Source organism: Symphodus melops (assembly GCF_947650265.1).
Source record: "Symphodus melops genome assembly, chromosome: 5".
NCBI lineage: Eukaryota > Metazoa > Chordata > Actinopteri > Labriformes > Labridae > Symphodus > Symphodus melops.
Window position 1 is genome coordinate 26,379,225 of NC_136695.1, and position 15,817 is coordinate 26,395,041.

The 15,817-nt window shown below is 38.1% G+C and overlaps 1 protein-coding gene across 1 annotated transcript; it reads right to left on the reverse strand.

Annotated features, from left to right (window-relative positions):
* Positions 1-352: 352 nt before the first annotated feature.
* On the reverse strand, positions 353-15,053 carry LOC306824028 (uncharacterized protein; the record flags this gene model as incomplete). The annotated part of the gene is made up of 15 exons (XM_079343985.1): positions 353-1,076; positions 2,208-2,277; positions 2,535-2,649; positions 2,775-3,059; positions 3,539-3,790; positions 4,482-4,814; positions 5,243-5,515; positions 10,472-10,817; positions 11,866-11,938; positions 12,569-12,680; positions 12,777-13,064; positions 13,154-13,405; positions 14,138-14,464; positions 14,703-14,896; positions 15,019-15,053. The coding sequence occupies 15 exons, from the start codon at positions 15,051-15,053 to the stop codon at positions 732-734; spliced, it is 3,300 nt and encodes a 1,099-aa protein (XP_079200111.1). The 3' UTR covers positions 353-731.
* Positions 15,054-15,817: the final 764 nt, after the last annotated feature.

The window sequence follows — 15,817 nt, forward strand, 5'->3', positions numbered from 1 at the left end:
TGAGCTGGAGATAAAAGGCATGTTAACTGTACAAATAAAAAAAAATAATAATAAAAAAAATCAAACATTAAGTGTAAATAGTGAACTTTAGAACTTACGCAAAGTCTATATGTTCTGGGTGATGTGTCAACACTGGTTTAGGTAGAATAGATTGTCATTGTTGCAGGTTTAAGTACAACGACATTTGAGGAGCGAAGCTTCCATGACAGCAACATAACAATGCACGTGAGCAGCTCTGTCCAATGTGATGACTTTGGACTGCAGTACCCGTTTCAAACACTATGTGTCAGGGTAACAAATTGCCAATAATACGTATATGACACAAAAAATCATATATATATATAAAAAAAAAGAAGCTTCAGTTTTTTACAACAGTCAGTGCAACATTATACAGTGTACAATAATTCACTGTCAAAACCAACAGTACAGGTTTGCGTGCTAAAATAATCATTATGCAATATAAAATGAAGAAAGTTTGAGAACTTGTACTTGAAAGATTTCCATATCATTTTCTGTTCTTTAGGGATTCAGGAACACGTGTGATTTGTACTATTGTGGAAACAGTGCTATTGGAAAAAATAGCTTATTTCTCTACAAAGATTAAACAATAGGTTGTTCTACTGTCTGAAACTCTGGGTAAAAAAAAAAAAGTCACTGTGCTGTAGCCGAAACTGCAAACAGGAAAATGAAGCCATCATGTCAGAACACATTACAGAAGTCATCCTCAACACTTAAGCATCACTTTCATTTCCCTGACCCATTATGTCCTCCACATTGGAATACACAGCCACATCCTCATCTTCCCTGCCATCTGTCTCAAACTCAAAATCTTCTCCTGTCATCTCCTCTTTGCCTTCTTCATCTAGCCTTGCCTCCACCTCTTCTTTTTTAATTTCAGCATACTCTGTCTCTGTTTCCTGTGTCCTCCCATCCTCTGCAACAGTCCTTTTTTTGACCCGGGAGAAATCCAGGTTGGAATAATTCACATCGGATTTCCCCGCTGCCACATCGTCACCTTCTTCAGGTGCCTCTTGGTCCACGGCCTGAGCATTTTCCACTTCTTGATCAACAAGTATCTGTCAGGTGCGACACGGTAAGAGTTATTTATCAGGTACAACAGCAACAATCCTGATTAAATATGTAAATAAACTCAAAGAGCTTATTCAGCTTTGTTCATCTGTTTATATCGGCCACATAAAATTAAAGAAAGGAAAATAGAGAGACGGAAAGAAAAAACTGAGACAGAAAGAGAGGAAAAAAGTAACATTTACAAACAATGAACGACATACAAAAGAAGCTCTCAGATACTTTCTACATCAAGTAACACGTCTGAAAGGGAGTGGGAAGAAGTATAAACTTATTTAATCCCACCCCTTCTCCATTAATTCATACATATTAAAGTGATCTTGGTATAAACATTATGTTTTTATAAGTTTAAATATGGTTGCATCTGATTCTTATGTATATACAGTACACATGCTGGGCGATGTGGACGAAAGCTCATATCTCTATATTGTTTAACTGAATGGCGATAATTGATATATATATATATATTAATATATAATATACAGTAAAAACAAATGAAATTGGATAAAATAAAAATGTTACTTAAATATAATAAAAGGCAGAGAGGAGGAGCTGAGTTAAGAGGGACAGTCAGTCATCATCAACGAGGAGAAAAAGACACACTGGCAGCTCTATAATGGGTTTTTCAATACAACATTAAACTGTATGGATATTTACAATATTGTTTTCTTGTTTGAAAATACAGTATATTGATATATCTTAAAAAGTCGATATATTGTCCAGCCCCTAACATACACATACATACACATATCTACATGTGAACTCTTTCCTATCTAGAGAAGCAAAAGAATAAAAGTGAAGAACACAGAAGGAAAGAGACAAAAAAAACATCTTAAAAGATAAAAAATATTCAAACAATAATCCCTGTAAACATCTGTTGATTATCACGGCAGTCGTGAAAACCACATTTTTAAAAACTTTTTTAATCGGCTTCATGTCTGGACATTGCTGGAGTTCCACAGCTTCACTCCACTGATTGAAATACAAAAACGTTTTTTCTTTCAGGAGTATCTTTTAGCTCTTGAACTACGGTTGATTTTGAGGCAGTTTTCAGTTTTACCACTAGGTGTCAGAAAAGTTGCATCTCCTAGATGTTCAGGCTTTAACTAGAAAGTGATTACCAGTGGCGCTTCTTGACTTGTCACCATCTCCAGAGTCTCAGCCAGATATCCATTGGTCCTGTGTTTTTTCCTGAGGTTTTAAAAAAAAAACTGTGATAAGCATTTACATCCGAATGACAGCCACAGATTCTTCAAGTCAGGCTTCAGAATTCAATCATGGTTTAAGCCACAAAAACCAATTCATAAACACATTTCCATTACTGCTAATCAATTTCAGTTCCTTCATGAAATGACAATATACAGTATGTGTGCAGAAAGTCTCGACATGGAGAAAAACAAGAGAGGAAAATGAGGAAATAAAAGAAGAACAAGCACTTCTTGGTGTACCTGTGGCATGTTCTCACCAAACAGCAAATGACTGTCGAAAGGAGAGCACCAATCAAAAAGGCAATGAGAATATCGAGCCGTGCAAAATCTCGGAGCAGTTTCAAAATGACTTGTCCTGGAATCAAAAGAAAAGTATGTTAGAAACTATTTTGACGGCACATTTATTTTTTAAGCATTTTTCTCTGCAGCTTGATCGAAGGCTTTGTGAATAGAGAGCAGATTAAAGAGAAGATCTGGCACCTTCACTTTTTGGTTCTTCTTTCATTATGATGAGTGTCTTTGTTACTTGTTCATTTTCACTGCCGCTGACACACTCGACATCAGCAATACTTTGGTTGTTTACTGCGAGGATGAATGTGCTGTTGACTGTGTCCTTGGATGTTTGGGTAATGACAATAAACTCTGTGTAGCTCGCCAACAGTGGCCATTTGATGGCGGGTAAGGGGTCCCGTCTGCTGATACATGTACAGGTCAGAGTCTTTAAGTCATTAATGCATCCAGAGCTGTTCAGGATCAATGGCCGCTCTGCAAAAAAAAAAAAAAAACATCAACATCAACTGAAGGGCAGTCGGTAGAAAACAATCATATGTCCAAGACTGCAAGTTAGATTCGAAGTATGAGTTCTCTCTTAAGTGTCTTTCAGATATTTGAGATCAACTCACATTTGAATAAAAAAATAATAAAAAAAACAATATAAATTAAACTATCTTCTACGCCTCTATCAGCAGACCTGAGAGAGATCAAATTAAAAAGGATTCTGGTAATCACATAGACAAAGATATTGTATTTCCCTAAAGAGTTACATGAAATCCTTATTTCACTGTCAAAGTCTTTAAATGTGAGTTAATCCACCAAGACGTGCAATTTAAATATTAAAACTTTCAGAGTTCATTATACAAAGTCATACACATTATTTTAAGGATGTTAAGAAAAGGTTGTTCTTTTTTTTTTTAAATTAGTAGAATATCTAGCTTCAGGTCCTAAAATACAAACTGTGTGCTTACTCATTATGGTAACGTTCACGTCTTCCTTCACAGTGGTGTTGAGATTTTTCCCCGTACAGGTGTACAGTCCTGAATGATTCAAATTCACCATATTGATGACGAGTGTGGCTGATCCAGTGTTTAGGGTTTCATCTGATCCGTGTTTAGTCCATGTGATGTCAGAAGAAGGGAAGCTGTCAACACTGCAGGTCAGATTCAAAGTGTCGCCCTTTGTCACGGTTGTCTTTCCAGTGATCTTTGGTTTCATGCCATCTTGGAGACAAAATTTGGAAAGATTTTTAGAAAAAAATCACACAAATCTGTCTGTAATTAACCTGAAAATTTGAGCAAACAAAAACTTCTGAGACAAAACTTCTTATAAGGCCTCAATCATCGATCGCAAAAACATATCCAACACAATAAGACACCATACGTGTCTGAATGAGAAGTCAGATCTGTGTGACACATCGTTTGTACTTCAGCTGTTTTCCAGAAAAATGTTAAATGGACTTGAGCTGATATAGCACTTTTCTCATCGTCTGACAATTCACACCGCAGGTCACACCTACTCATTGACACCCGTCACACTGCAGACTGCAGACGAAGCAGTGGGAGCAACTTGGGTTAAAGTGTCTTGCCCAAAGACACATCAAACATGTGACTCCCGGAGCTGGGGCTTGAACCCTACAACCTTCAGTTTGGTTGTGGGCTTCATACAGGCAATGGTTATAAAAATAAAAAAAAAGAAAGAAAATATACACATATAACATGAAAGACTTCAGAGAATGTTAGCAAAAACATATTGGGGACCTTTATCCAGATGATAAATGGCCCAAAGAATCATCTTCAGGTAATAGGCTTAAGTTTTCAGAACACCTGCAGTAAGCTGTAGGGAATCTTTATTTCACTTTTTTCAAAGTAAAGGTCATTTTAAACTGTACTAAATTCATTTTGTTTTACTTACAGTTCACTTTTAAAATCTCAGTCTTCTCCGTAGTTGAGTTGTTTCTGAAGGTGACTTTGCAGGTGACCTCCATGTTGTGGTGTGTGGCAGAGGATGTAAAGGTGATAGTGGAGCTTTGCCCTGTGGTGATTCCTGTGGTGATTCCTGTGGTGATTCCTGTGGTGACTCCTGTGGCGATTCCTGTGGGAGGAGTTACATTCTTTCCTGGTGTTCTCCAAGTCCAGGAAAACTGAGGAGCAGGCCCAGAGCAGAGACCAGGAGCAGTGCAGGTCAGCGTGGTTTGCTGTCCCTCTGTGGTTTGGGGAATGGTCAAAGTGGGCTTCTGACTCAGATCTGTAGAACAGTGGGAGCAAATATACAGAAGAATAAAACTCATGCAGGTTTCTGCTGACTTCAAATTTGACTGATACATTTATATCAAAATAAAAAAACAGAAGGAGTGGTAGAGGTAATTATCTTAAGCAGCTATATAAAAACAAACAAAAGAAACAATAAGGATTTTTATCGTACAACCAATACATTATCTTTCTCCTGTGGTTTGACAGTGTAGGCGAGAGGGATTTTTTTTAATATTTTGGTGTTTGATGTATTTGTAGAGCAAACTGCCTTGTTGGTAAACAGAAGCTTTTGCTTTCTTGCTTTTTAGTGTTGTTTTCACGTTTCCACTCCAATAGAAGCTGATAAAAGCCAAACACTATTTCATCAACAATATAGAGACATCCTCAGTGAACACAGAGCATTTGACATATATCTTTTCTCACCTTCGACAGTGATAGTTGCTTTGTGATCAGTGAGTACGTTTGTCGTTCCATTCAGGACTTTCAGCTGATACAATCCAGAGTCTGACTTGTTGAGGTCATTGATGACGATGCTGCAGTTCCTCTGACTCAGAACAGGCTCGAGAAGCGATACTCGTCCAGCCAACTTTGACTGAGAGTGTTGGTCGGTTTTATTCAAGCGGATTATTATATCAGATTCTGTGCATTCTCCTTTATCTTCACATTTGTACCAAATTGCATTTTCCAATTTGTAGCCTTGATCAGAAAAATGACAGGGTATCACAACACAGAGTCCGGCCTCTGCTGCTATGTTTTGGGTGTTTGCACCTGAAAATAAAAACAGGAGTAAAGGAAGATTTTAAAAAGTACGTAGTATAGTATAGTATATATCGGGACTTCTAGTACTGACAGAATGAACTGCACTGAAATGTTGCTAAACTCTGTGAGGTCAAACAAGGCGATGTGACACGTTTTATCAACTATTTCCTAATGTATGAGGCTAATATGAATTTGCCATTTCACTAACACCTTGTTCCTCTTTGAATACAACCAAAGACAGTAAAATACAGATGAAAATGAGCAAAATTCATTCAAAACATTACATATTTAAAGATTTGCACATTATTTTATTGATGTGCAAGACTGATATTTTAATTAGCTTTAAACAGGTAAAACATTCTTCAGCTGTGTAAGAAAATTAAAAGGAGCAGAAAACAAGACAGCGTTATAGTTTAACTCCATACCTGTGCGGGCATCGTTATTTTCCACAGTGAAGAGCAGGATCACCCAGATCAGGAGAAACATCCTATTACGGTTGATTGCGACGGAAGAGCTCCAAAATCTTTTTGAAGAACTTTAAAACCCCTAAAAACAGGAAGTTTGGTAGTAACTGAAGCGGACAAGAAAAAAAGCCTTATACAGTAGCTGGCGGCACAGACATTAATACAGGAAGTTACATTTTCACTATGCTTCATGAAAAAACATTTGCCTACCTCAGAGGCTCGAGTTTGAGCTCAAGAGGAAACTCAGTCTCCACAGTACATCTCCCCAGTCTTTGCATTATTCAAGTCCCTCGTCCATCTCTTCAGTCATAAATTACTGTAAGGGGGACCCTTACACGAAGATTAAACTAAGAACTACTTTATTGGATGCAGTATGTGACAGTCACTGCCTTGGTTTTAAAAACAGCTATTACTTTTTTGGGTCTGTCTCCTTATTACGAGATGATTGGGCTGGTCCAATGTAGAGCATGTGGGCTGTTGCTGTCAGGGCATAAAAGTCTGACCTCTCTCTCTCATGCCACAGAATCATCACTTGCACATTTAGCACACTGTTACACTTAACTTCACAACACCCCACACTTCATTCATGCCACACATCTACACTGCTGACCTTACTGACGGACACACTCTATGTTTGTTGTTCTAAGGTCATTAGTTTACTTTGTTACCATAAGTTGTTATTATGAAGTGAACTGGTGTCCTTTCTCATATTTGTCATGGCCCTTGAGCATGACAAGTAAACAATGATGTCAAATCGACATTGTTAGAACCAATAGCCTACTATTTTAGTGAAAGCACCCCAGACAGAACAGAAAAGGCGATTTTAATGTAAACATAAATGCTAATTGATCGTTCTTCTCTGTAGGACAAGTTTCACTCTAAAGCTACAGTGAAACTTGTCAGAAATTCAGCTGATGAACCGATACTTCCACAGTTTAGTACACAGAGCTTAAAACAGGATGTTGCACATTTGGTTACTCAAACATACTTGTTTAAACTTTGGTCACCCATTTCCCCTGAGTGCAGCTATTCTCTTACTTTTATGTGGAGAACTTTGCGAACTCGGCAGACGTTCAATACAGACTCTAAATAGTTAAAACATCTAGACAGCTGGTCGGAAGTCATACATTTCTGTCACTGCACATACCCTGCTCTGTGCCACTGAAGCACTGATCCCTTACTGTGACAAACAGAACCTCAGATATATTTAATGACCTCATCTTCACCCTAAACTCTTCTATGAAGCACAGTACAACTACTATTCCTTTTATTCTCAGAAAAAAGCTTTTTTTTTTTTTTTTTTTTTTTTATTACCGTAAATTCCGGACTATAAGCCGCTACTTTTTTCCCACACTTCGAGCACTGCGGCTTCTACTCCGGTGCGGCTAATGCATGGATTTTTTATGGGGGACAATGAGCTTCTGCCGCAAAAACATTTGACTTCGTCACGTCGGATCTTAATATCAGTCATTTTGCGCTTCATGCACGCACCCTCATGATGGAAAACACACGGAGAAATACATATGATGTAGCTTTCAAGTTAAAGGCGATCGACCTGGCTGTCAAAGAAGCTAACAGAGCTGCTGCACGTTAAGATGACACTGACAGCGACAACAGAGACTGAGGAAGTGAGTAATGAAGTCATTCTGAGGCAGTGAATGGATGGACTTTTTCTTGTGAAATATATTACGGTCATCTTTTTCATCAGCCGTGTTACAGACACCGTCGGCTAGGCTTCGTATTGTAACAGTTCATGTTGTAAAGTCAGTAGTTGATAATGTGTTCATAATTCCGATTATGTGGAGAGTCAGTGAATGCACCAGCGCGAACGTGTTGAGTGGCTGTATGAGAGAACGCTGGGGGAGAGAGTTGGATTGTTACGGCAAGTTATGTGTTGCTCTCTGCTGTAAACGGCGTGGTCACGGCCGACAGTGATCGGGTTAAGTAAAAGTTATTATTTGAACGCTCTCGTCGTCCTTTAACGTCCGTACGGACGCTACAGTATTTGCGGATGTTACCGGTAGCCTACGTCTGTGTAAATAGCTCTTGTTATAGCGTGGACACCTGCGGCTTATAATCAAGTGCGGCTTATATATGTACAAATACATTGATTTACTTATTTTTAGCCGGTGCGGCTTATATCCAGGTGCGCTCAATAGTACGGAATTTACGGTAATCTGGACCTTATTTATATTACTGAAGAAACTGAAACCAGCAACCATTTCCAGCCATTAGTCAAACTAAAAAATAAAGTAAATGATGCGTGGTACCTGTTTGTCTGTTTCCTCTTCTCTTCTCTCTCCACTGTCTGCAGAGTCACTCGGCTCTCAACAGACTCTTCCTCTCACTTCTTTCTTCCTTTTTACCTTCATTATGCAGAAATTGTCACGTAGGCAGTTGTTGCATTTCTTTAAAAGCCACCATGACTGCATTTTACACAATATTATGCAGCGAATCTTATATCCTTTTTTGGAAACAAATTCCATTGAGGAGAATATTTTGTGATTGTTGTTTGTACCAAATCATGACTTACAGATGCAAAATATTAAGACAGGGAAAGTTTGCAGTTGATTAACCAACAGTACACAATATAACATACTATAAAGTGTATAATGCTGTGCAGTTTGCATTCACATTGTTTCACCATTTTAGCGTCGGACTCTAATATAGCACTTCTTTGTTTGATTTGTGAAATGTTTTTAGTCTCATAAACCTTCATGTTGCACTTTACTACTGTAACAAAAAATAACAAAAACGTAAACGTGTTTTGATAATCATATTTTATGTAAAGTTATTTTCTTGACAAATATTAATAAGAGCCTGACACGACTCTACAGAAAGATTATACAGAAACCTTAAAAACACAAAAACAAATAAAACATAGACCAACCACATTATCACAAACAAATCACAAAAAAGTCTCTATACAAACAATGGCAATAAAAATAAAGAAATTCAGCTGCAAGCCTTTAAAAAATAAAGTATTCATATAAAATGTGAACATTCAAAGTTTAACAGCACATAAAGATGTACATTCTGATATGTAAAATATAAAATCCTGTATAAGACATCAACACTGATTTACTCTTGAATTCTTCTAAAAAGCAAAAACAAATAATAATAATAAAAACTTAAGCTAGCAACAGCTTTCATTTGCAATTTTTCCAAAGACGATAAAAGATGTGTGGCATCACTACGTTTATTTAACTTATCCCGATCGAGTCAGAGCCTGACCGGCTTTTGATTCCTGATTGGACTGCCTTGGACAGAGAATACCCGAAGCAGCCAATGAGAGCGAGCTGACATAGAAGCGTCACCAACCCGATTTGGTGACTTCTCATTGTCAGCTCACGCTGCAAACTGTAAAAAGTAGCATATAATTCATCTTCTCAGCCAGGAATTCAGCCGTATTGTTTTTTTCTCATTTTCTGTATTTCACGGGAAAACAGAACACAGCAGGAGAGCAAGCAAACAATGTTGATCGTCCTCCTTGTTGTTTTTATTCTGAACTCACATTTGATCACGCAGGGTTTTTTTTAGATCTCGTGTATGTGAAATCTTCACTACAAACAGCAGGGGTGGGCTCTTTGTCGACATCTTTGTACTTTATTGTAAGAGGTAGTAAGTTTTGAACATGTCTTTGTAAGAGCTCAAATCTACCAGATCTACCTTCATCTTTGCCCCGCCCCCCCATCAATATTTTTCACACTTAATGCTAATCTGCCCCTCAATAGTTGGGTACTTAACGATAATCACCCTAAGCACTCCTGGTTTCACCATATTGTCTAGGACACTTAATGCAAATCACTGCTCCTTTAAGTTGGTGAGCCAATTTACACTCCTGCATTGACTGTTTAACGACTGTACTCACACCTCTGGCATAAGCTCAAACACCTCTGTACATGCACATGTAACTAGTTTCTAAAGGTCAGCACTTTGTTTCTAAGGCTCTTTAACTGTTTACAGGTCTCTTTTAACCAACACATGTTCTTCTCTCCTCACAGGTTATGTACATTATGCTATATTAGTTTTAAGTCTAACTGCTAATGCTAACTGCACAGGTTTAACATATAATTATGTTTATTCTTAGTCACATAGGGGCTGCTATATCTTGTTATGGGGGATTTTGTATACAGAGGGGAGGGGGGACAGCGGGTGTGTATTGTAACTAATGTCTTGTGTCCTGCCTGTCTGTGTACTGCTACTGGATGCCTTGACTTTCCCTCGGGATCAATAAAGTATCTATCTATCTATCTATCTATCTATCTATCTATCTATCTATCTATCTATCTATCTATCTATGTTCAAAACAAACCACATACTTATATCTGTCCATGTAAAATCTGATATGTTTCTTTTTACTAATTAATTAAGAAAACAATGCATCTTCAAGTGACTCCAAGAGTTTACAGTCCTCATATCTCCCCCATTACATCTTTCAAATTTGAATACAATGCCACATCGTCCCCCTCCTCCTTTTCTGGTACACAATATTTTTCCTCTGCTCCCATCATCGCCTCCTCTTTTTCATTACCCTCCAATATTTCATAATTCTGGTCATCATTGTCCTGTCTCTCCTCTGTTTTGTCCTTCTTAATTTCAGCGTACTCTGATTCTGTGGAGTCGTGAACGCCCTGTGCCCTATTTGAACTCCTTTCCAACAAGGCGATGTTAATATCAGAGTATTCCACCTCTTCTGGTTCAACGTCACCGACAGCTCCTACGTTAGCCCCGTCTTGATCATGGTCATTTTCCAATGCTTGATCAGCATCAATCTGTCAGACAAAGGAGAAACGTTTTTATTTAAGACTGTTTACAGGTCTCTTTTAATCAGCACACATGTTTTTCTCTCCTCACAGGTTATGTACATTATGCTATATAAGTTTTAAGTCTAATGCTAATGCTAACTGCCCAGGTTTAACCTTTACTCTTAGTCACATAGGGGCTGCTAAATACTTGTTTGGGGGATTATTGTATAGAGAGGGGAGGGGGGACTGCGGGTGTGTATTGTAACCAATGTCTTGTGTCCTGCCTGTCTGTATACTGCTACTGGATGCCCTGAATTTCCCTCGGGATCAATAAAGTATCTATCTATCTATCTATCTATCTATCTATCTATCAAGACTGTTTTGGCAGATTGCAGTTCAACGTGAGGTTTCTGCTTCTTTAAAGACAGTTTCTCTTCGACACGGTAACTTTGCTTAAAGATGCTTAGTGCTGTCCTCATGTTGGATTAACAGTTAGAGGATGGTCGAGACCTGCTCTACTTGTTAAGTGTCTTGAGATTACGTTTGTTATGAATTGGCCTTAAACAACTGAAGACTGATTGACAAGAGAAACATACATTAGCGATGCACATCTCTCAGTCAACTTCACATTTTAACTTAAAGGGCACCAAGCCTTTGCAGTCAAGGACACTCGGTTGTAAAACAGCCTTCCTCTAAACATACTTTTAATTAGGTCGCTTCTTTTTCTATCAAATTATCAAATCAAATGTAATGTTGTTGTCTTTATGGATAGTATTTGGTGTGTGCTGGTGTGAGTTTCCATGCACAGCACTTTGGTCAGCTGTTGCTGTTTTTAAATGTGCTTTATGAATAAGTTGATTGACTTCAGATTTATGAAAAACAGAAAGAGGGAATTAGCTCTTCTGGGATTGTTTACAGTGTAAATATTCCCCCCTTATATTTAATCTTAACGATTTCAAAGCTGTTCACCCTGAATGGGATACTTTCTATTTCCAAAGGTCTAACTTGGGTAGCATGCGGTACAGTATTTGTCACATCATTAGAACAATTGACCGAAAACAAATCATGATCTGACCCTCGAGTCAGCGTGTGTGGTCAGCATCTCCAGATTGTCCAAAGCCATGTTTCTAGATCTCCTGGGTTTTTTCCTGAGGCAGAACAAATAATCAAAAACATTCAAGGACTGCTGAAAAAGAAAACAAGACACCATAAAAACACATTTTGTGTCATTTTAAATATTTCAGTCCAGGATTCGTGAGCTTTTGGATGTTTTTTTTCCTGTTTACCAGCCGTGTGGAGTATTTATTTGACACAGAGGCTAAGCGGTGTCACTTTACACTACTTTACTTCGTACATGCTACAAAATGGTCACTGTGTGCAAAAACTATTATTATTTTATCTTTTCTAAATATTGTGTGTTGCTCACTGTCATCATTTTTCTGCTGAGTTTTTTTTACATCATATGTTATTGCTTGAAAAATAGAGATGCTGCTGGGCTGTTTGTGACCACTGATATTTTGTTGCAAACAATGAAAATAAAGCATCTTATTTCTTGTGTCAGAGCAAAAGAAATCGTACTGTCAATGTTTCATTGAAAAACATTTGTAGTTCAGAAATTTTTTTGAAATTGCATTAAAATACAGTGTAAAAGATTTCAATGAAAATAATAAAAACAGAGAAAATGTTCTCTCTGTTGAAACAATGAATAAACTCCTTACAACATGGATGGATGTTTAAAAAGGACATTATGTGTAAGGGAACCCAACGTCAAGGTGTACCTGTGGCATGATCTGACCAGACAGCAGGTGGTCGATGTAAGAAGCACGCCTATTAAAAAGGCAATTATGATCTGAGGCTGTGAGATGAGTAGTAACAGCTTAATGAGATAATCTGTAACAAAGAGAAACACGTAAAAAATGAAGAAAAAGGCATTGATATTTCTGATACCCTCATTTTGCAGTGTGTACTTGGTTTCTTAGGACTTACTCTCTGGATCTGTCACATTTTCTCTGATGACTTTGAGCGTTTCTTCTTCCTTTCCAAAGACATTGTTGCTGGCACACATAACAGTGGTGTAGTTGTGATCTTTAACAGATACAGTAATGTTGCTGATGACTGTGTGCTTTGACTTGTTTGTCTTGACACAGTACTGGTTGTGGTTCCCCAGCTGCGGCCATTCGATGGCGGGTAAAGGAAATCCCTCACTGATGCACACACAGGTCAGGACCTCTGACTTAATGACACACGCAGAGCCGTTTAAGATCTTCGGTGACACTGCAAGCACACAAAACGTATGTCAAAACCACAGCAAACACAGGAAGCTGATGTGATCAGACTCGTGTCTTTAACAGGAGTCCACTTACGCCCTACGTCAGTCTGTGCAGACTCAGTTCTGTTCTGGTTTGTTGCAGAACATGTGTACTTTCCAGCATCTTCTGTCGTCATGTTAGGGATGATGAGTTCTGCCGTTCCAGTGGGATTGTTCAAGCTTTTGTTTGTGCTAAGTTTAGTCCAGCTGATAACAGACGGAGGGAAACTTTCAACAGAGCAGGTGAGTTTTAAAGCATCACCATCTTTAACCCTTGTGTTCCCCGCAATCACAGGTGTCTTTAAGTCTGCAAGACAAGAATGTAGGCAAAGAATTAGAATTAACCAAACACATCTATATTACTCCAGACACTAGACTTGAGAACGCCCTCTGATAGGGAAGATACAGGATTGTGGAAAACAGGACAATACATTCACTTTAGAGAAATGTAAAATATCTGAAATATTTTCGCATTTTGTTCAGATGTTTCACAGAACAGACTTTTGAATGTTACGTGTCAGACGATGTGAATCAGAAGTCGATCCGTTGTGTATACTCAACATTCAATACGAGATGCTGCCAAACACTGCAGCTGAGAATTAAATGAATAAATTCGAACAATTTAATTCCACATTATCAGGGTTTTTTTACATCTGTGAAAATATGCCATTAAAATATTGATAAATAAGCCTGATTACTTTAATCAATGTAGAAGACGTGGACATTAATATTTCTTACTGATGAGAAGAAATGGATGCTGCAATGAACGTATTCAGGGACTGTCTAAGACAAGGTGAAGCTTGGATCTTTATCAAGACACACTATTTTAAGCATTACAAAAAGCTCCTGACTTTGTGGTAAGTTTAAAAGTGAAAAGCTGACTAACGTGCTCGATAAAGCTTACATCCTCATTTAAGTTGTGCAACTTCAGATCTTCTCAGATGAGTTTCAGGTCTTCTTAACAAGGTTAGTTGATCATATTTAACATTTTGCTGAGTAAAAATTACTGAGAGATCAGTGTAAAGTTTTTGTTACTCACAGGTCACATTGAGAGTCACCGTCTTCTCTGTATTTGTCCCACCTGTGAAGCTCACCTTACAGGTGATGTTGGCACCATGGTGCTTAGCAGAGGGTGTAAAGTTCAAAGTTGAGATGTGTCTTTGTGCAACATCAGTCAGAGTCTCAGTCTTGAAATCAGTGATGTTTCCTGTGATGTGGGAGTCATCCTCTCCTCCTCCTCCTCCTCTCCACATCCAGGTGATCTTGGGAGCAGATCCAGAGCAGAGACCAGGAGCAGTGCAGCTCAGTGTGGTCTGCAGCCCCTCTGTCAGAGGAGGAACCGTCACTGTGGGCTTCTGGGTCAGATCTGACGGAGGAGAGCTTTGTGAGTGGACACAGTTGAGCAGCCTCAAAGTCAAATTTACTGATAATCAGATACTTATATAGATTTAGATTGGAATCTATGACATAACTGGGACTGCTGCAGTTTCTACATATTGTTTACTGAAATAGCTGTAAAACATTTCTACATTAAAGATATAATACAACTATAGAGGTGCAAGCACCTTGTCTACATGTATTGTATTTGTTTGATTGTTCCATACCTGTTACAGACACTTTTATTTTGCGGGGAAATGTAAATCCATCCCAGTATTTTGTAGAGGAACCCTCAACTCTGAACTTGTACGATCCAGAGTCTGATGACTTGAGGTCATTGATGATGATGCTGCAGTTCTTCTGACTCGCATCAGGCTGCAACAGCGACACTTTACCTCTGAAGCTAGGCTGGACATCTTTTCTGGGAAGTGTTGTGTTTATAATCACGTGTGAAGGACCACATACTGCTTTAGATTCACATTTAAACCAAACATAATTTCTGCATGTGAAGGGAGAACAAGTGGTGAAAGTACACGGTATCACAACACAGAGTCCAGCCTCTGCTGTTCTTTCTTCATGAGTGAAATTGATGGAGAAGGCTTCTGTCTTACAGGGGTTTTCTTCGTGGTTTGAGCCACCTGTTGATGTAAACAGGGAGAGACACAAACTGCTTTATTCAATAAAATATCAAAATTGGTTCAAACTTCTGATCAATTAAAAAAATAACTGGAAGCAGCAATAAGCACAGAAAACAAATCAATTATTCATTAGGTATATATTTAATATCCCTGAACAATAAACTGTTAATTAAGTAAACTTTTCATCACAGATATTTTAATCGGACAAATGATGATTAAATAATACCCGTCATTAATCATATGCAGGAGCTCTGTGTGCAGAAAGTAGTTTGATGATGAAAGAGCCCATGAGTTCATTAACAGAACTGGTATTTTCTAATATAGAGTTATTAATATTTCATGGCTCCCAAATTCCTTGGTGGTGGACCTGCTCATGTGTAAATAATGAACAGTTTGATTCGGGGTAGAAAACGTAAACCTTCTGTATGTAAGCATGTCAGACAATAACAACATGGTATATAATTGTAAATTATAGCAAATTACTCTCTTCTAATCTTAGTTTCATAATAAGACTGGTGTATACATATATATGCATACCTGTGTTTGCATTTATGCCACACGCAGAAAGAAGAAGAGTAGCCCAAACAAGAGGAGACATCCTGATCAATGATGAAGACGGTCAGTCTCAGCCTGCAGGATGATTTGATCCTTAAAAAGACACAAATATTTAAAGCATTAAATCTTTCAGTTAAAGCGTCTGTTAA